The following is a 21,106-nucleotide window of genomic DNA, read 5'->3' as shown; positions in this document are numbered from 1 at the left end:
AGCCCCGTTCCCGCCTCCCCCGCCGCGCTGAGGCGCCGCTTCCCGCCGCCGCCCGGCCCCTGCCCGCCGGGCTGCCAGGCGCGGGGCGGCACCGGGTGCCACCTGCTGCCCCGGGCGGCGGCGGGGCTGGGGCGGGCGGTCGCTCGCTCTGAGGGGGGGGCCGGCCCGGGCGGTGTTGCCCGCCGCTCGGAGGGGAGGGGAGGCCGGCCCGGCCCGGGCGGTGTTGCCCGCCGCTCGGAGGGGAGGGGAGGGGAGGCTGGCCCGCCGGGTGGTGCTGCCCGCCGCTCGGAGGGGAGGGGAGGGGAGGCCGGCCCGCCGGGCGGTGCTGCCCGCGGCTCTGAGGGGAGGCTGGCCCGCCGGGAGCGCCCTTGGCCCTGCCGCCTCCTTCTGTGAGTAGCTCCGGCGGCGCGCAGGGGGGTGGCGGCCCGGCCGGCTTTGCCTCACTCGGTGTAAATGGTATTTGGCTGCTGGAAGGCTCCGCTGCCGGTGAGGTGGCTGTGAGTAGCCGTTACGGCGGGGTTACTCCGCGTTTCGGTGCGAGGGGTTCCAGGCACCGCGGCACACGCCGCTGCGCGCCTCACCGGTAACCCCCAGCCTGAAGGGAGCGCCGCGCAGGTGCTCGCCTACGGTTTTCTGCTAAACTTGATTAGTTATTTAATTGGAAACCGTTAGGGGGTGGGGGCTGGAGCCCATCTGGCAACTTGGTGCCCCCCCCAGAGAGAAGTTTGCACCTCTGTGAAGCGATCGGTCTGTGGCCCGCAGCGTCCCCATCGCTCCACATACGCTGGGTCTGGTCCTCACTCCACCCCAGAACTATAAATAAGGTTTTGTTGGGGGGGGGATTTTTTGAAATTTTTTTTTTTTTAATTTAAAAAGAATTAATTTTTAAAATTATTTAGTCAGTTTTTGAAATTTTTTGTATTTTTTTTATGTCTACGGGGCAGCGTACTAGAATGGGCTGGCAGACTAATATTTAACATGAAAAGAGCTGGAAAGCTGGGAGCATTGCGTTCCAGATCTCCGAGTGCCTCCAGCACAGAACAAAACCTGCTGCTTTCGTTGTTTGGGAACACGCTGAAGCTGCTGACAGGTTTGAACTGTGATTTCTGGTTTTGTGTGGTAATTAATGTACTTAATGCCCCCAGGAAGGCTTTGCTAAAGGAAGCGTTGTGTCCTGTAAACAAATTTCGCTGATGTGGTACATTGTGCTGGATGGAGCATTGGAGTGGGAGGTTTTGATTTAGTGATTAGAAACCAGGAGACAAAGGCGGTGCGGTCACCGGGGACTTCGTGGCCCTGTGAGAATTATTGTCTTGCTGCGCGGACAGGTACCAGGGCTGTGGATGCCAGGTTCAGACAAGGGCTTGCCAAGAGCTTTTAGCTGTTCTGGTGGAGGATGGGGTGTGAGTGTAAAGTACCGCGCTGCCTACGTGCTTGTCTACAGCGTTCTTGGAAAAGAGGGATGTGCCTCACCAATTCAACAAGTTTGCATATGCAGTACTTGAAGAAATCTTGCGACTGCTTTCATCCTGCTGTTTGCAGAGTGAAAGGAGTTGCACTTCTATACTGCATACAGATTTGTCTATTTTTTTAATACAGAAAAAATTGAAGGATACAAAATTTGCAGAGGTTCTTATAATAGTATTGAGATTTGCATTTTTCTGCTGGTTGAACAGCTTCAATTGCAGGAGATCCAGTCCAGCAGCTGGGTAGCATATTGTACCACATGCTGAGCTGCAAGAGGAGAGCAACGGTCCTAAAACTTCAATCCACAATTGGGAGTAGACTTGGCTCCCTTCTTGGCAGTAATTCACGAAGGTTTCCTGTCCAGCCTTGCCCCTATCTGTCTGCTGCTACTGAAAGCATGACTTTTACTAGTTACACTAAATTCTTTCTCCTACTTATGGCAATAAACAGTGAGCCAGTCAGGATTTAGTGCACAAAGGAGCTGGAGAAGCCAGTGAGCGATACACCGAGTGCCTGCAGCGGTCTCAGATCAGCAGCCTGTGTGCTCACGGGGTGAATCCATCAATGCTGAGCACGCTGCGGGGTGCTGGCAGCTGCCCAAAGCAGCCCCTGCTCCCCAGGGTGGTATCTCACATGCTGCATTCTCATGCCCTTGTGCCAGGCCGGGATCAGCGTTGCTGAAGAGTGGCTGCGTTGGGAAGGGGGGTTTGGTTGGGGCCAGTGAGTGAGCCTTGACCTGGCCTATTGTTGGGTGTGTGGGAGTGGAAAAAAATGTGGCGAGGTTGACTGTGCTGCTTGTATTGAGAGTCACAGAAATCGGGAAATGCAGCCGAAACCTATAGTGTTCGTTAGGCTTCTTGCAGGGAGAGATGATACGAGGCATGAATGGGGATCACAGAGGAGGAAAGCAAGAAAAAAAGCTGCTGGGTTGTCTGAGTCATCCAGTTTCCCACTGACATACATAGCTTAATGTTTTCACAACCACCTCCATGGAGCAACAAAGTTAAAACCTAATTCCAGGGGCCCTGGAGTCATGGTGCTTCCTCACCGTTGGCTGCTCAGGGCTGGGTACCAGTCAGGGATCCACCTGCCCAGCTACAGGGTTAATGGTGCGGTTGCGTCAGGTGCCAGGCTGGGTGAGAGGGCAGAGGAAAGGGGCTCTGCCTTTATCACATCCATTTGGATGGAGACAGCCCCCTGGACCAAACACACACCTAGATTAATCCCACGTAACATCAGCACTTAACCATTCAGCTGTGGGCTTGGGAAGACAAAGTTTCCAATTCACTTACCAGTCCATAATGGAAGCCTCAAAACCCTTGACCTAGCAAATATATTTATCTTTAGAAAAGAAAAAATTAACAGCCGTCTGCCAGCAAACAGGAGCTGTGTTGACTCACATGCAACCGTTTGCGCTGATAGATGCGAAGGGTCGTTCTCCAGCATGAGAGGCAGCTTGGAGTGTGAAATTCCAGCCTGCTGTGGGTCACAGTGTGAGCTGTGGGTGTTTGTTCTGTCCCGTGAGAATTGCGGTGTAAGGTAAATCCAGGAGTAGCTGTTGTCATCTCTCTGGCTCCGCTGGGTGTAGCAAGGGGTGCTTGAAGGTACATCTGGGATTGCTTTCCTCCTTGGATTTGTTCCTGGCATCAACGTGCCATTGGGCAAGTGACTTGCCCACAGGCCACGAAGGGTTCAGAGAACAGAAGGAACTGGCCAGGGGGGCATGTGATGGTGTTGGAACTGGGAGAAGTGGTTTTCTAGTCTGGGAAGCCAGTCCTAGTTTGGGCAAATCATTCACAAGTTATACTGGACTCCAGCCATGGTTTGGCTTGGCTGAGAAGGAAGGTGGAGAATGGGCTATAGATTTCAGTGTGTTTGGCTTGTGTGTCTCCTTTTTTTTGATTGTTAGTATCTTTATGAGTCTTAATTTGCTCCGGGTAACTCCTTTTTCCTTCTCTTGTCACAAGTGACTGATAGTGTTTTAGCAGTTCTTTGTTTTGTAAGGCGAGTTTCCCATATGTCTAGTGAAAGCACAGGACGTTTTTGCTGAGTTTCCCCACTTCTCTTTGGGCTATGCTCTTCACAAGAGGTCCCTGATACCCGAGTGTATACAATATGGTTATACAAATATATTTTGGTGCTTCTGAAAAACTTATTCTTGTTCTTCATTGTCAGAACCACCACGGAAAGCTGCTTGCTGCACACGTGTAACTCAGCCAGCCTTTTACAGGGAAGGGATGCAAACTTGCCAGATGTGATAGAAAAACTCCCTGAACTCTGGGAAACTTTGGAATTGGATCCGATTCTAGATCTGCATGCCACAGCAGGAGCCCAGATCTGCCCTGTGCTACTGATCTTAATTAATTTCATGCTGTTCCCCAGCTGGATACGATGCTTTGACATTGTTTTTGCGGTTTCTATCGGTCTTGTTCCAGTAACACAAAACGGGCCGTCGAGTTCCTCTTCTCTGAATTGCCTGTGAGAACAGGCCTGTGTAACATCTGTCGGGTCACACAGATTTCAACACACTTTTTAAAACAGGGCTGGTGCTGGGATGCTGAGCTCTGAGCCCCTTTTGGGAAGAAAACTCTTGAACCACTCTGTGAGAATGTGAGAACGCACTTCTTTCCTACCTACTAGCCGCCTTTCCAGGCTTATTTCACATCTCTGTCAGGGGAAGGTATTTCAGTGTGTTGATTAAATGCCTGTCTGCCTTGCTCTCATCTCTGACTGCGAGGAGGCTATGTCAGATTCGACCTACTCAGCAAGCAACAAGCACATCGCCATCCCCTGCCCTGATTTAAAAAGTGTGTTGAAATCAGCCTCTGCTGCCTGGTCTCTTGTAAAAAAGAGTGGTAGAGTCTTTCTGTCCCAAAGGTAGGTGCTGGCTGCGCTGCCTGGCTCAGCATCCACCGGGCACCAGCTCACAGGGGCAGTGGCTGCACTGTTCAGCGTGTTCCCAGGATTTCCAAGCCCATCTTTGCCCCGCTCTGGCTTCTCTCCCCTGCCATTTCTTCTTTGTCTGTAGGTTCTCCAGGTTCCTGGCTGATGTGTAAGGGCTTCCTGAGTGTTCCTGTTCCGCCTGGTCACGCTGTGAACAAGTGCCAAGCCTGGCTACACGTGATGAGTGGTGACAAGGGTCCTGATGCCTATACTGTGTCCTCGGCTCGGCAGAGGCTTCTGCTTGTAGGACAGCATAGCTGCAGTATCTGCTTTTTTTGACATGTTTTGATGAGCAAAGAGAAATGTTTTGTCCCCCAGAGCAGTTCAGCTGGCTGGAGTGGGTGTGTTTCAAAGGTCCAAGATCACACTGAGATGTAGGTTTATCCAGCTGTGTACTAGCAGGGAAACGCTCCTCTGTTTTCTGCTGCCGGTTCGTCTTCGTCTTTCCCGAGCAATGTTTGCCTTGTCTTTTCAGAGGAGCTCTGGAGCTATAGGGAGCATGCAGAAAGCACACCTTGCACTGCAGAGCAGGAGTGCAAATTCAGGCCAATTCAGTCTGGGTTAGATCCCAGAAATCAGGGGACTGACCTGGAAGTAGTGGGACATTCTCTAAGTGATTGTAGTTACATACTCCATTTGTAGTTACATTTATTGAAAAGTTTGGCCCTAAATGAGACCAACCTCTTCTGTGCTGTGATTCCTTTTCCATACCACAGTCCCTCAGTTTTTGTTTGGATTTTTTTCTTTCTTCCTTTCTAATTGGGAGCTATGTGGGATCTTCCATTTAATACTGGACTTCCAGACAGATGCCTGTTTCTGACCTTCAAATAACGCTGCAATTCCCATGCTCAGAGTTTCAGTCCTAATCCCCTCTCTCCTGCTTTGGAGTGTTTGTTGGTTGTGCCCGGAGTAAAGCAGGTGCCCTGATGGAAAATCCAGGTGAGAGAGGATTTCTACAACAGGGTAATCTCCTGAACTGCTCCAGCCCTTCAGTAAATAGCAGATCCAGCAAGATACAGAGCCTGATAATAATTTCTGCAAAAACATTGCTGAATCTGCAGTGGTTTTTTTAAACTCTTTTCTCTAGGAAACTGAAAAGCTGTAGGGAGTTTTCCACAGATACTGCAGAAGAGCTGATATGAGTCCTGCAGTAACAGGCCTTCTCTAGAGCATTACATGTACAAAACAAGAGTCGACTTTCTGAAGTAAGAACAGAAACAGACCATTCTCAATGGCAAACTGCTTTTTTTATGGTTTATTTGTGGTCCACATCCACTGAATTTGCCACCAATGCACACTTTGCTGAGACTTCTTTGAGCAGCAGAAACAAATTGTTGGGTAGTGTGATTTGACAGATGCGTGACACGATGCCACTCACTGCTGCCAGGCCCTGATCAAGGGTTCGGCTCAGATCAATTTTCTTGCTTTCCATTTGAGTGCACACGTTGATGGTTTCTAAAATTTGTCAGCTCAAGCCTCATTCACCATCCCCCATGAGCCATTCCTGCCTTGAAATTCATACAGGTGCCTGGAGGCATTTTTCTTCTTTCTGGGTAATATTTAACTGCTAATTACACATCCTTTCCTCCTGCGCCCTCCACCTGAGTGCTCCCAGGAACACGTACGGTGCGTGGGACCTTAATCAGTATTCCAGTGGGTAGAGACACCTTATTGCAAGCAAAGAGTCTGGAGTGGGGTGTCTTTGGGGAGCCCACGTGAGCTTTGGGCTCCGGGGATGCTTTGCACCTGCTGCAACAGTCACCGCTTTTTAAGTGCGTGAGTGCGGGTGGATTTTCTTCACCCATTGCTGTGGTGAGTCTTGTCATCTACCGGACTCTGTTTTTCATTCCCAAATCAGAGGTTAATTATGCTGCCAGGTGCTGGTGCGAGCTGCAGCTCAGAAATAAGTTTCTGCTAATATCTCTGTGCACGGAAGGGGCTTCCAGTGCCTGTCGAGTCCAGATGAGCTGGGAATCAGCCTCGGGCTTTGTTCTATACTATGAATTGGCTGTCCCTCGTGTTGATTTTCCTGGCTGAATGGTGTGCAAATGAGCCGCCTCTAGCACATAAGCAGCATTTTTGGGATGCAGTGATACATCTGTGTCAATCTGCTGTAAAATGTAATGCAGGAGGGCATCCGATCCCTTCCAGAAAGCGTGGGGCTTCCTGCACAGGTGATGTATCCCAGATGTGCAGCCATACTCTGAGCTGTTGGATCTGTGCAGCAATGATTGAAATGGAGGATTCCCAGATACCAAGGGATTGAAAACTCTCAGTATCTGCTTGGATGAAGCCTTCTGGTGGAAAAGCACATCTGAGGAAACAAATGATGTATGGTCTTGACACGGTGCAGAGAACTGTGCAGTCGCTGTGGCCCTGAAGGAGGTACAAATCACTCGTCTGTTGTGCCGCAGTGTTAGAAAAGGCTTTTCTGATTGCAGGGGCAAACCGAGAGAGATCACTTGACACTGTGTGAGCCTTGGAGACCACGTCACGAACCTGGAAATCGGTCTGCTCACTCTGTGCATTGTTCTGTTTTAAGTCTTGTGACATGGTTCTGTGTTATCAGAAAGTAAGGAATCCTTTCCCCCAAAAAAGACCAAGCAGTGTATTGCACCTTTCCCTCGCTGTTATAATAAGGTGGATGCTGATGACCTCTTATTTGCCAGCTCTTGATTACATCATTTGTAGTTGGTTAATTTAGCATCTCGTGTGTGTACAGTCATAAATTAAAAATGTAGAATAAAAGCCTTCTAATAATAATTTTAAAAAAGCTGCCAACAAAACAAAACCCTCTAGCATTCCTTTCAGGAATAAGCTGCAAAATTACTCCCAGCTCTCTCTTGATAGCTGATATATCATCTGTGCATTGCATGTAAATGGCAGTTTTGTTTTAAAATGTTATTCCATTTCCTCTTAAATGAATCACTTCAGACCTAAATAATGAAGTAACTCCGTCTCTGCAAATGTGGCCACTGGACCAAATGATTTCTTGTAAATGTCTTTTAATGAGCCTTACTATGTAAGCACAGCACACTAAACAGACCATTTTCTTTTGGATTATATATTAGTTTAAAATTTATGGGGTTTTTAGTGTTTCTGGATGGGAGGGGGTTTTATGCATCCCGAATTCTGTGGGTCTGCCTGGAAACTTAAGTAGTAGAGCATGCCTGGGTCCACGATGGGAAATCCTAGACAACTCGCCAGAGCTAGTGGGAAGCTCTAGGTGACATATGTGATATCAGTGAAAGAAGGGGAGTTGGGGTGTTTTAAAAAAATAAAAAATCAACAACAGGCATTTGAGCAGTGCAAGCTTTGAGCTGCAGGAACTTTAACAGTGCGGTGGTGACACGGTGGGTTTTTTCCATTTTAAGTTCAAATCCTGGTTCTGACGTGTATTTCACAAGTGTCTCAGCAAGTCTTCTAATCCCTAATCCTAGATCCTGGCGTGTAACTGGTGGGAAAATACCTCTGGCTTGTTTTGCTTCCATATCCTGGCTTGTCTGCATAGAGCGCCCTACGCTGAAGGATCTGGAGTGTTTTAATGATGCAAATGCACTTTGCTGAACATGGTAGAGTTACTGTCGTTCCCATGAATAAGTGCATTCACACAGAGGGAGAGGAGAAATGTGTGTGGCCCAGCATTTTAAGGCAATAAACCATAACTGGGAAATCTGCAGGTCACTGTCTGGTTTAGACATTGCTCCTGGGCAAGTCAACACCAAAGTCTCTCTGGTTTGTATCTCCAGGTATGACTATCGGAATGAGGGCGTTCCTTTCTGGGGACGTGTCTTTACTTCCTTGGTTCTTGTCATCTCTGTGAGCTGAGGGTTTTTTGCCCCTCTTGAGAAATAAGCCATGCAGGCAGAATTACTGTGGGTTATTTTTTTGGTGCTGCTACTGCACAGTAGAATTGCCTGCAGCTGGTGTAACTTTCTCTGTCTTGGCAAGGAATTGAAATGCTTTTAATATGTGTTTTAACAACAGCTCAACCTGGAGAGCTCTTGCCAGAACTTGGGGCAAATGCTTGTATAATGTATATTGGGACACGTACGAATACACAGGCTCCATACAGAGCGGGGTTGTTTGCCTGAGGCCACGTTTATGCCTTAGCTCCCGCTAGCCAGTTTGAACTTGGGTTTTTTGTTGCTTTTTTCCCCCTTCTTCCCTCTTTAGAGCCTCACAAGGTAAATTCAGGCACATTCAGGTCTCACTGAAGCACACTGTGTTTTTATTACTTTCTGAAAATACAGTTTGCCTCAAACCCTCGGCAATGTTCCCAGTACTTGTGGCTCCTGATGCAGCTGGAAGGTGAGCGCAGGAGCACGTGGCTGCGCTGCCTCGAGGCTGTTTGGATCAAAGATAGTGGTTTGCCAGGTTACAGGGAGCTGAAGCTGAATTTGCAACTCTTTAAATATAAGCCTGTTTCCTTTCTGGGCTGTGCTGTGAATGCTCAATTGATTCCCTGCTGATGGAAAACAGCAGGGAACAATGAAACAGGTAGGTTCAAACCACTCCGCGTTGGAAGCAATTAGACAAGGTAAATTGTTGCAAAGACAGGGAAGGGCAGGCTGCTGGAGTGGAGGCAGAAGCAGAACCAAAACACCCATCCGCTTCCTCTGGGGACTGCTCACAAGCCAGGTCCTTGCTCTCGAGCTCAGTTGCTTTTAGGAAAGGAGAAAAACTGGTAACTTAGAAGGATTAACTTCTCCCTTGGATGGGAGTGAGTTTGCTGCTTAGGCTGATGTGCAAGCTGAGCTGAGCACACATGGTTTGAGCTGAGCCTCAAACAGATGTGGCTTAGCACAAAGCTCCTTTGGAGCGCTGGGAGGGTGGATGTGGATGGTAGCTGAGTCCTCAGCCTCTTCTTTTGCAGGAGATAGGGTGGTGATGGGTCTGTGGTGTGGAATTCTTGCAGGAGAGCAAATCTGAGATTGTCAGCTGTCAGGGCAGCTACCGCTCCTCTGGGATAAAGTCCTTCCTGCCTTATTTAACAGGATCTGGCTGCCTCTTGGCTTCTTCGGTGACAGCCTGGCATTTGTTTATTGGAATTAATGCTGTATACCTCTGATAATTTGCTTCTCCTCACACAGCTCCAGCACCCTGGTAGTGTTCATGTAAGTTCAGCTCTTGGTGGCCTTTTGATAATGTAAGATGGCTCGCACATGGCACTGCGCATTCACATCTGCAACAGGATGTGGGGGAAGAGAATAGCCCAAATTCTAGCCTATTTCTAAATATTCTAGAGAATACTCCTTTTCCTAGCAGCTATCACAGCCAGTATACTGAGAAAGAAAACCAGAAATCAAGCAAACCAGTACTGGGTTTTGTTCTTCCATCCCTTAGTGGGTGTTGTGGTTTAAAACCCAGCTCTGTTGACATTTTTGGGAAGGGAATGAAGTCCTGGAGCAGCAGAGCTGGCACCCAGTGTTCTTCAATAGACCTGGATGAGTAAAGAGGGTAAAATCACCTTTCAGCCTGTGGCTGGCCACAATAGAAGATAAAAATATTATCTGTGCAGCAGTGCAGTTGAAAGGATGAATTAATCCTCTGATTGAGCTCCTGGGTCAAAACTAGTATATATTACTGCTGGAGAAACTACCTGATTTTGTGTCTAAAGCCTGCAACACAGCTTGATGCAAAGACCACCTTTTTCTAGGTGGCAAAGCACTGAACTTGTGTGTCTTCCTAACCAGCACCCGCCTTCCCTAGCAGGGAGTTGGCTCTCAAAGTCCAGCTCTCCTGGAAAAAAACTCAAACCAACCCCTCTGTTCCCCATTGCCCCTCTTCTGTAATTGCCAGGTGCTGCAGGAGCCGCTTGACAGACGAGCTGTGATCCCCATCTCGTTGTAAATGAGCATGGCCGTTCAGCTCGGAATTGGACGGTGCAGGGGGAGGCAGGCAGGCTGGATAAAGGGGGGCATTGCTACTACTTGCCAAAACAACCTATACGCTCTATCTGCAAAGATGTTTTAAATGGAAACGTGCCCAAAGCTTAACTTTATGAAAACATTTCCAGCTCCGTCATATGGGGATGCAAAAATAAGCAGCGGTGTGTGTCCCCACTCCCAGTCTCGAGAACTACGGGTGAATTAGTGGCTCTCAAAACCCCAGGCAGGTGTGTGTGCACAGGGGGAAGTGCATGCCATGTGTCATAAAGAAAGAATGTCCTGTGATTGCTGTATCAAAGTCCATTTCTTCTCCTCTGCTCTATAGCTGTTATTGAGCACTCTTGATTTTCCAAATGTTTTTATAAGCAGAGGAGGCTCCAGCCCACAATGCCCCAAAACCAGTAGGTTCCCATGGATTTTGCTGGACTTTGCTGGGTCCTTGAGTCTCGCAGCACCGGCTTGGCCAGGCATAACCCTGCTGATTCATAGGGGAGGAATGGAGCTGGGACTTGCTGTAGGTAAAGCAGAGGACAGGCACCTCTCACCCTGGCCTGAAACACAGACCTTGGACCTCTTTACTTGCTGTACAATGCAGGAAAAAAAAATATAAATTTGATGCATTTGTCAAATTGCATCTTAGATTTTTACACCCTGTTGGAGAAATTAATCGTCGCAAACAGGCGGTTTAGTGACAATAACAATTCTTTGGTTATAGGTGACTCATGCACAAATAGCTTACTACTACCAAGGTGGTTTGAACCAGATGGAAGTTAGTAATTATGAACATTGCATGGCTTAATATCAAAATATGGAGACTTATTTATTTGGGATTTTTATTTTAATAGCCAGAGGAGGAGAAAAACAGTTCTATAAATCTGGAATTTGTGCTCTCCTAGTAAGGACCAACAAGGTAAAAGTTGGACGTGGCTTTTTCTGAATTATGTCCGTAGTCAAAATACTTGCTGAGCTTTCCCTAGCCTGCAGCAAGATGGAGAGTCTCTGCAGTCTCTGCTTGTCCGTGGTACAACCTGCATCAACAAGGTTTCAAATGGATGGATGGGGAAAGGGATGGGGACAGCGCCGTTACTTGAGCTTCGGTGCCTCTCACAGGTTCTTCCGAGGCGTGTGTAAATCCTTTCGCTGTGCTATACAGTAAGGCTGGGCAAACTCTCAACACAACATATTTCTTTCGGCGTGGAAAGATCTACGACTACAGTTGATGATCGTGTTGCTGAATTAACTTGGCCTGGCTAAACAAAGGAGTCAGTCAGTCAGAGGAGAATGACCCAGTTACAGACTCAAGACAGAGTTATTTTTGTTTTTTAAATTAAAAGAAAAAAACAGAACCTTTTTAACCTAAGGGGATCGAAGTATTTCATGAATTGACCTTGCAGTTCTGATCCTTCATACCCAGGCAGATACTGACCATGTTCCTTCCTGCTGGTTACGGCGCTCTCATATATCTGTCAGTGGAGCCTCCCAAGCACACACACGTGTTGACTCAGCTCCTGGCCTCCCCACCCCGAAACAACACCTGTCCTGTCAAGAGCAATCAGAGCTGTGTCCTTCTTGCCTCCCAAATCCACAGCCTGCCACTACATGTGTTTTATGTGACGGATGCTACTTTGCGGAAACCTTTAGGAAAGCCTCAATAAGGGGGAAGGGAGGCTGCCTTTCAGATTTCCAGTTCTTTTTATTACCGACTGATTTCTATCCGCTTAATAATTTTCTGGCTATTGTATGTCTTGCGCTGTGTAAAATTAAAGCCACTAAGAACATGTCACAGATCCACGGTATCCCAGTGGAGTGTAACAGAGTGAGGCTGAGTTCTGCCTGGTTGTACTGGGCAGCATCCAAAATGGGAAACTCAATTTCAGTATCAGGTGTTGAAGAATAATTTAATTTTCAGTGGATAGTTTGAGTGTATTAGCTCTCCGAAGCCAGGAGCTGAAATGGTTTCCGAGGTCTGTTTGAAGTGGTATTCACACCCTTCTCAGACTGAAGGAGTCTTTGAACGCCTAAGGTTACTAGGCACATTTAGAAACCATTTGGAAAATGTTTATAAAATCAGTAAACATGCAGGCTGCTCTTTCTAGCTCCGGTTTTACCCTACCAAAATGCAGGAGCAGGCAGATTTTCAGCTGTCCACTTGGAGGCTTCTCCTCTTCCATAACAGACCTGAGATGACACTGACACGAGGGAGGTGCTGGTCCGAACTCACGTCAGCTTTCTGTCCCAGTCACACTGCAATCCTTTTCTGTCATGGGGTAGCTGCTGTTTTGTCGTGTAACTTTTGGAGCTTCAAGTTAGGGGCTGAAATGGTTTTTCTTCTGTTCTATAAAGGAGTTTTTAAACCTTTCTGTGCTGACTTTTTTTTTTCCTTCCTTAAAGATGTATTACTGTATCCTGGGTACAGAACTCTTCGCATTTATTTGCTCAGTGATCTGAATCTCAGTATGAAATGATAATCTAAAACCCTAAGGCATTTAAAATATATGTTTACCAAAATTGTATAACAGCAATAATATATGGGTAACAACACATTATTGTGTTTATATCTTATTTTTATCCTATTAATACTGAGCAGCAATTAGTTTAAAGCAAATTGCTCAAGACTATTGTAGCAAAATTTCCATTGAATTCAGCAGGGCCAGATTTTCACCACTGAGGAAATATTAAGAACCCCGGTCCCATGAGACTGCACAAAGTAGGCTAAGAATCTTTAACAAATAGTTGCCTATTATCACTGTCAAATTTTGGCTAATATTTTATGAACTCATTCTTCTTTTTTTTTTTCTTTTTTCTTCTGTAGCCGAATCAAGATGACGACAGCTGCACCCCTGATCAATAATACTCAGTTCTCAGTAAATGTGACCACAAAGTCTCAAGAACAAATTCTCTATCAAAGTAAGAAAACTAGTGGGGTGGTGGCTTTTTTTTTTTTTTTTAAGTGGACCTTGTACTTAGCAAACTTCAAACAGTACAATAACTTTGTAAATAAGATTTTTTTTTTTCCATTACTGTTTCCCTGCTAGGTTCTGGAGCAATAGTTGCTGCCATTGTAGTAGGAGTGATTATTATTTTTACAGTGGTTCTGCTCATATTGAAAACATATAACAGGTACGTGGCCAAGTTCTATACTTCACTAAGGCAGGACAAGATGAACCAAAATTGGTGTGCTGTCATCTAGCAGACCATTTCAGTATTTGTTGCTGAAAATTTCCAGGAGAATCTAAACTGTAATGTGTTTGAAGCGTCTGAATCTCACCATCAGTGTTCTGTGATTGCTAGGAAGCAAAAAAAGGTTCTTGATGGAGGGTGCTTTCTGGGAGCATAGGAGAGGTCTGCTGTGTGCATCAATGCTGCTGGACAGGAGCTTGATTTCTCACTTTTCAGGGCATTGGGTTAGACTTAATGCTCTAGAAGCACTGACTTGCCATTTAGTATCTTGGGGGTGAAATCCTGGCTTGCACTGGCTTTTAAGTAGCTGTTTGATGTAACCTGCTTCCACGGGAACCTTCCCAATACCACGGGACAGACCACAACATGTGCCAGCTCCGGTGACAATTTCATTTTTATCTTTACAGACGCATGCGAGTGAAGCGGGAGCTGGAACCCAAACCCACCAAAACAGCAGTGCCACCTGCTTTAGGGCAGAAGAGCAGCAGCCTGGCTCAGCACCCTACAGTGACTTTCATACCTGTGGATATCCACATGCAGAATAGGTAACTGGGAGTGTCCTCCCTGTGAGAGAAGGGAGATGGAATTCTTACTTACCTGGACCTGGGACTTCTCGGCAAAGCAATGGCTGCATTTGGAATAGCAATGAGTTATTATTTTGTCTATAGATTCTAATTAATCCTGCTTTCTCTCTTTGGGAGGAAAAATTAAAGGCCTGGACACTGTTTGTATGACTGAAATCAACTGGGGAAGGCACACAACTCATCAGAAACACAGTGAGCCTTCTCACAGAGCTCTCTAGGGTATGGAGAGACTGAATAAACCAAGCCCGTTCCTTGGAAGGAAAGATGCCCACTCATCTTCTGTGGAGCTTTTACTTACTCCGAGAGTTTGAGTTTTTTGTGTTCTGCAATGACTGATGATAAACTGGAAGAAAAATTTGGACACAAGAGCTATAACTCGGGTTGAACCTGGGTTTGTTACGATTTACGTGAAACAGGTTTGTGGTCTATTTTATACATGGATAGTACAGGAAGTATCAAAATTGTATTTATCTTTACTCATTTTTCATGTTTCTAATGCCACATATCTATGCTTTAAGATAAAAGAGAAAAAGTTACTTTTTATTTTCAAGTATTTTAAAAACATTTCTATAAACTTGGTAATCTGTCCATTTCCAAATGAACTCAATGTCTTAAGGCTTTTCTCTCTCATGCCAAGAACTGCTTTAGGTTCATTACTGGAGTTGCATTAGAATGTTTCGTCTTACAGAAAATCTGAGAAGTTCTTTAATTGAAAAAGTAAGTGTGGAAAGGCAGTATAAAGCAAGCGGGGCTTTACACAGCTACTATGTCCAACTCACACCCTGAAATGCTTTGTTCTCTAATGCAGACTAGGCTTGAACTATTTTTAGACATTTTTTTAATTATTATTCTAGAAAGTAACTGAAAGCGATGTTGTTTTGCAAATGTGATGATTGTGGGTGTACAGTAATGCAACAAAGAAATTTCCAAAGATATTCACAACCCACTGAGTGTGAACAGACAGTGGCATTGTCAGACATTTAGTGGCTGATAGTCTCAAGCGTGGGTATCAAAGCAGCCCTGAAACACAGCTGAAAGGACAGATAGGAAGGATTAGGAAGAAGCTGAGGAGTTAAACCTCGTCCTAAATAGAAGTACGTGAGGCTCTGAGAAACAGCTCTACTTTTTGACACACACATCTTAAATTTTATGGAACCACTCACTTGAATGGCTGGGCAGAGCGTGAAGCGAACACAGCGGTAATGTAGCAGCCTGGATTTATTTTCTTGTGTGTATCTTGCACTGAAACACTGCCAGTGGTTAGCTCTAGGCTACTGTGGCCGTTACAGAGCTCCGGCCTGTTTGTAGACCTTAGTACATCTGTTAGTAGGGTATTTTAACTCCTTTTTGGGAGCTGTAGAGAAAGAAGTTATTGTTGTCTAGCTGAGCTGATCACAGAGAGCCTCCAGCTTTGAAGCTTTTTGTCCTGCAGTGGTTCACTTGCACTTCTTCCCAGTTCTGCCCCACGTTACCACTTGTTACTTTCTTAAATCACACCGGGCCAAAACAAAGCTGACCATTCTCAGAGTAACGCAGTGAGGGACTGGGGTGGTAAGTAGACAACATTTCTTTCCAAGATATGAACCCATCTCTTGACCAGGTAATTTTTACTAACTGTGCAGAAAGTAAATTCAATTACATTGCAAATTTTTTTTGTATGAAACTGGAGCACAGTTTGAATTCCAAACTAAATATTAAGACAGCTGTTTGTGAAGTTTCTGAACCTCGTTGTAAATATTTTAGTTGTCCTAGTTCTCTAACTTACTTTTTTTGTGGCAGGAATGACTGATATAATCATTCAGAAGGTACTGCAGGTGACAATTTAATTTTTTTCTAAAGACATAAAGGAGTTGGCCTCCTGTTTCTATCTCCAGACAGCTAAGGATGTTTTCTAGGCATGTTCCACTGTATCAAAATCAAGCTCTTTACAAAAGATAAGCCCCATCTTACTGTTATTTTTTAGCATCACCAGCCAGACCTACTTTTAGCAAATTTTACTTTCCATTTAGAGTTTAAAAACAATGAAGTTCACTTTGCTTCACTGAAGCAGAATAAGCAGTACTACTGTAAGCAATTCTAGATTGCTAGAATTACTGTTACTGGCAGGAAAATTACTGCTGTAACCACGCTAGCATTGCTCAATCTGCAAAATTGAAAGCCTGCTGTTTTACCAGTAAATTTTTTCTTATATTGGCACAGCCTGCGAGGCCCCCACAGTCCATTCTGATTCCTGTCAGCAAAATCCAGAGCTTATGCTGACCACGCAAAATCACCTTCTTAAGAAACAAAAATCACTGTATTTCCACCGCGCTGCCACTGTAACACTTGTGTAATTTGCTGTGGATTTAAGAGTTTTCCAGGATCAAGCCCACACTGCCCTTGCCCTGTAATAGTAGCTTCACTGCTGCTTCAGCCTGCCCTGTCTGGGAACCCCGCTTCCCTGTTCAACCCCCCATCTTTTGGAAAAGCTCCCCATTAGCTGCCTTTGCGTGCAGACTTGCCATCAGGGAAACCTGCTGGTTTAAAAAAAAAATACAAAACTGAGAGCTGATGTTGCAATTTGGTCTGTTAAAGAAATCCTAGACCGTGGAAGTCTTTGGAGAGAATAGGCAACATAAGTGTAACTCATTGTGATTCACACAAACTTGTCTGCGAGTTAGTACAAAGTTGAACACTTGGTGGCACAGTGCCTCAGAGCGCCTTTTTGCCCAGCAGTGCGATACAACCAACGTTTCTACCTTCTTACTTTGGTCTTTGGTCAAGTTTCTCTCTTGACAAAATACCAGTGGGTCTGTATTCTGACAATGCAAACATTCGGTCTGCAGGTCATATAAAGAAACATTGCTAGATTTTTTTTCTAAGGGCGTACTCAATAGTTCATCTGCAGTGGGTCTTGCAAGAATTAGTATTTATTTTCTTGCTTCTGTAAGTCTTCTAGAATTAACAGCTTCAGCAGGTTGGATCCTTCAGGCTCACAGCTGGCACTTTACTGATGCTAGTACACTAGTAAAATGTTCCTGTTTTTCACTGCGGGGTAAGCCCTGTTCCCCAAAACTTCTGCAAGGCAGCGGTCACCCCTCTGGGTCCGGCACCCAGGTATTTCCGCAGAGCACATAGCTCCATCTAGCGTCCTCCTCCCATCCAACAGCTCGCAACCCATTTCTCAACAGACGAAACCATACAGTAACTCCAAGTGTAGCAGCCAACTTTACTACATTTCAGCACCTACCCGCCCCCCAGCCCAGCTCCTTCCCTCTGCTCCGCGGTGCCGGGACTGTTCGGTAGGCGAGTGAACGCCACCCCCGGTACGGCTGTGCGCAATACAGAGGTACCATCATTGGAGGTCTAAGCAGATAAAATGTAAGAACGTTTTCGGTCTTTTCCCTAAGTCCCATAACCAATTTATTTGCCCAAAAGGCACTTGTAAAACCACGTGTCTTTCACATGACACTTACATGACTGCTGAGAACACAGGAAGCAGCTGTTGTGTTAACTTTATTTGAAGGAACCTAGCGTTTCCTTTTTAAAGGGCATCACATTTCTTTTAGATAAAACGCAGAGCTGTTACTTTGGATAGATCTGTGCGAACCGCAGGCAGCTGTGGCAGCATTTCCACCAGTGATGTGCCACACACGGTTTTGCCTGCACAAGACAAGGCCGTGAGGTAGCAGGGAGGGCCAGGCCGCTCACGACAAGTCGCAGCAGGGTTCCCAAACGCAACCCACCGCCTTTACCGACCGGGCAGGGCGGAGAACACGCACCAGCAGCACTGCAGGGCCGCAGAGCAGAGGCCTGGGCCGGCCCGCAGCCCCTCACAGCAGGGACCCCCCCAAGGCCCCGGCGCTGCAAGGATCCCGATGTCTCCCGCGGAGCCACCCGGGCCCAGGGCCCCCCGCTCCGCCGAGGAAGGACCGAGCTGAGGCGAGGGGACGGCTCCACAGGGAGGGCGGCCGGCCAGGACGCGCCGCGCCCGCGCAGCCGCCTCAGGGAGACAGCGAACCGCCGTTCCCCGCTGCGGCCGCGAGACCACCTGACCCGCGAGCCCCGGAACGTCCCGCCCCGCGCCAACATCTCGCGAGAAGAGGATTCCCCCTCCCCACCCGCGCGCCGGGAAAGGACGCCTAACCACCGCTCCCTCCTCCCAGCGGAACGCCGCGCTTTCTGATTGGCTAGCTTCCGCGCGCGCACCGACCCTCCGCGGCGGCAGCCACCAATCGGCAGCCGCCGGCGAGCGTTCGCGGAGGGCTCGGCCCCGCCCCCTCCTCCCCCAGCGCCGCGAGCGTGCGAGGGGGCTTGCGGGCGCGCGGTGCACGCCGGGACGGCAGCGCGCTGCGACCAGGAGGAGGCGGAGGAGGCAAGATGGACGCGGGGTTCTTCCGCGTAAGTGCCGGCCTCAGGGGGGGCCGGGCGGGCGGGAACGGCGGCGGGGCTCCCCCGGCGGGGGACACTGGGCCGAGCCTGGCTGCTGCAGGCCCCGCAGCCGCGGGCGAAGCCGCTGGGGCCGCCGCTCCCCCGAGGAACGCCGCCGTGCCCCCCCGCCCCCGCCCTGCGCAGGCTCCTGTGAGGAGCCGCCGCGAAGAAAATGGCGGCGGGAAGCAGGCCGGGGCGGCCGGGCCCAGCCGCGAGGCCGCGGCACCGGGGCGCTGTGGGAGTGGGAGGGGAGCGGCTGCGAGGGGCTCCGCCGCCCCGGGCCCGGGCCCGGAGGAGGAGGTGGCCGCTCCGTGCGCGGCGGGGACACGCGTGGCCGCAGCACGGGGGCTCTGCCGCCGCCCCCAAGGGCCGCGCTCGCCCGGCCCGGCCCCGCAGCCCGGCGCGGCCTGGGGCCGACGTGTCCTGCGCTGGGCCTCGGGCCGGCCGGGCCTCCGGCCCCGCCGGGGGGAGAGAGGAGCCCCGCGTCGGGCCGGCCTGGCCCCGGGCTGTGCCGTGCGAGGAGCCCTGGGGGAGAGGCCGCGGGGCAGGGGGGAGGCGAACCCGGCCTTGCCATCGAGTGCGCTTTTGGGGGCCGCGTTCAAAGCACATAAACAAAATTGCCTTTTTTTTTAAGAGAGAATTTTTTAAAGTGTGACGCGAAGGTTATTAAGTGTATTCAAACCAAAAAGAAGTTAGGCTTTATTTTTAGGTGGGTATGTGATAATTTCTTTTAATCGTTGAGCTTTTCTTTTCTGTTCTTACAGCTGTGCTATATTTTCTGCAGACTATTAAGCAGTAACCTACCTAGGGTATATTTCTTCTCAGCCTTTTTTTCTGTTAATTAGGATGAGCTTATTTTTTGGGGATTCCTTGACAATTTTGAAAACAAATTTAATTTTTCAGGAGTCATTCATTTGTTCAGCTATATTATTTTCTATTTCTGCAACTAGGATGCTTTTAGAACATGAGGGCACATAATCTCTCAATTCAATTTTGTGTTAACGTACCAGCCTGAGAAAAATAATTACAAGTTAAAGGTGCACTTGTTCTGTCTAATGCAATTGTTGACAAGTTTACAAATCAAATAGTTGTAATTGACAGTAGAATTACTGGGACTGAAAACACTGAATTGGAAATCTAATCTTGTTTTAAATGGCCTGTGAAAGGTGACTGTTTTAGAAAGGCAGAATCAACATGGCACTGGAACGAGGCTGTAAACAGTGTTCTAATCTCCTTCTAGCCTTGGTTCAGGAGAAAACAGTTCTTGTGGAAATTACAGAAGTGCAGCAGAGCAGTAGTTTGCACTCACCTTAACAAGAAAGCTGCTATTACTAATTCTTCCAGTTCTTTACACTTCTGTAAAGTTGCCAGTGCAAACCATTTTGTCTCTTCCTTGAAATTTTATGTGATAGTGTGCTCTGGGTCTTCGGTTACCTTTGCTGTTTGCCATGTGGTATGAACAGGCTAAGAAAAACTTAACCTTTCCATTTCACTTCTGGGTTGTGAACAAGAGAGTTTTGAAAAAGAACATTAAATTCTTGAGTGATCTGACAAATACTGTGTGTGTTGTTAATGTGTAAGCCACGCAGTAGACTGCAAATATTATCAAGAGTTTTAAACAGACTTCATCCTGGTAAGTGCTTGTGCCACAATTGGTCTTTAGGATTCCTGTGCTTCAGAATAGCGGAAATAGTTTGTTTCCTGTCAGTATCTGATGACTTCGTAGCATGTTATGTTGCTAATTCAAGGTGCTTTCATATCAAATGAAGTAATTAGGTTAACCTGAGAATTGGAGCTTTTTCTTATTTCTTGACTTTTGGTTCCTTAGTAGCTTACGTTATTGCTGGTACTCAACCCTTTATTCTGTGCATAGAAATTGCACATATTAAATTCCTGTGTTTTCCATCAGTGAGGTTGGTTTCCTTAATAAGCTTCAGGTGTGAACTGTGGATTTGTTTTAAATTGGTAACAAATCATCAGTATCTGGATGCAGTTCTGCTCATACTCTTGTTCATGTGTGGTTCTGTTTACTTCTGTGCAAGTAAATTTTCCAGAACTGGACTTTCAAGCCTTTCAGTTCCAAATGAATTAACCTATAGTTTCTGTTCATGAAAGTGGAACGAGTTGGTGAACTTTAACAGAGCATGATCAATAAAATAGTATTCTTTGTACTCTTGCTGGCTCTGTGTTGACTGATCTGCTTCAGAGAAATTTACCCAAAGGTTTCATAGATGTCATTGTAACCAAATATGACATTTTTGTTCCTGGACGGAGTGAAAAGAGCTTATTCCTTCTGAGGAGTTTGTGAATTCCAGCATAAGTCCTTTCCATAACAATTTCAGACTACTGTACTTCTAAACTCGTAAGTAGTATGCCAGGGAGATTATATGATTAAGGTGTCGCTGCAGAGCTCAGGGGCCTGCTTACCCCTAAATCTTCAGCAGTAGATGAAAACTATAGTGCTGAAACTGAAAGGCACCAGAAAAGGCTTATTTGCTTACAGAATGGTGTAACTGGTGTGCTGTACACTGTCCAGTGCAAGTATGTGGGAAGATAATGCGTGAAGATAGTTGAATGTCATACAAACTAAAAATCTTATTTCCTGTGCTTTAGGGAACAAGTGCAGAACAG

General features: G+C 47.2%; 2 protein-coding genes across 18 annotated transcripts in view; both read left to right on the top strand.

The window, feature by feature from the left end:
* Positions 1-274: 274 nt before the first annotated feature.
* NCMAP (non-compact myelin associated protein) lies at positions 275-14,639 on the top strand. 5 transcript variants are annotated; one of them, XM_055706081.1, is made up of 5 exons: positions 275-389; positions 945-1,090; positions 13,114-13,208; positions 13,337-13,421; positions 13,889-14,639. In XM_055706081.1, exons 3-5 carry the CDS (start codon positions 13,124-13,126, stop codon positions 14,028-14,030), a joined length of 312 nt encoding a protein of 103 aa, XP_055562056.1. In that variant the 5' UTR covers positions 275-389; positions 945-1,090; positions 13,114-13,123; the 3' UTR covers positions 14,031-14,639. The 5 variants fall into 5 exon arrangements, with proteins under 5 accessions (XP_055562056.1, XP_055562058.1, XP_055562055.1 ...); XM_055706080.1 differs by lacking the exon at positions 275-389 and adding an exon at positions 390-497; XM_055706082.1 differs by lacking the exon at positions 275-389 and adding an exon at positions 410-486.
* A 3,650-nt stretch (positions 14,640-18,289) lies between these two features.
* SRRM1 (serine and arginine repetitive matrix 1) overlaps positions 18,290-21,106 on the top strand; it is a 20,017-nt gene continuing 17,200 nt past the window's right edge. For all 13 annotated transcript variants that reach the window (XM_055704346.1, XM_055704344.1, XM_055704348.1 and 10 more), the window contains exons 1-2: positions 18,290-18,445; positions 21,089-21,106. The exon at positions 21,089-21,106 is cut by the window's right edge and continues 72 nt beyond it. In XM_055704346.1, the coding sequence (XP_055560321.1) occupies positions 18,425-18,445; positions 21,089-21,106 (39 nt within the window). In that variant the 5' untranslated portion in view covers positions 18,290-18,424. The remainder of the gene's footprint in view (positions 18,446-21,088) is intronic.

Source organism: Falco cherrug, chromosome 3, assembly GCF_023634085.1.
Source record: "Falco cherrug isolate bFalChe1 chromosome 3, bFalChe1.pri, whole genome shotgun sequence".
In the NCBI taxonomy this organism is placed as follows: domain Eukaryota; kingdom Metazoa; phylum Chordata; class Aves; order Falconiformes; family Falconidae; genus Falco; species Falco cherrug.
Note: the sequence above shows the minus strand (reverse complement) of the source record. Positions and strands in the feature narration are given on the sequence as shown.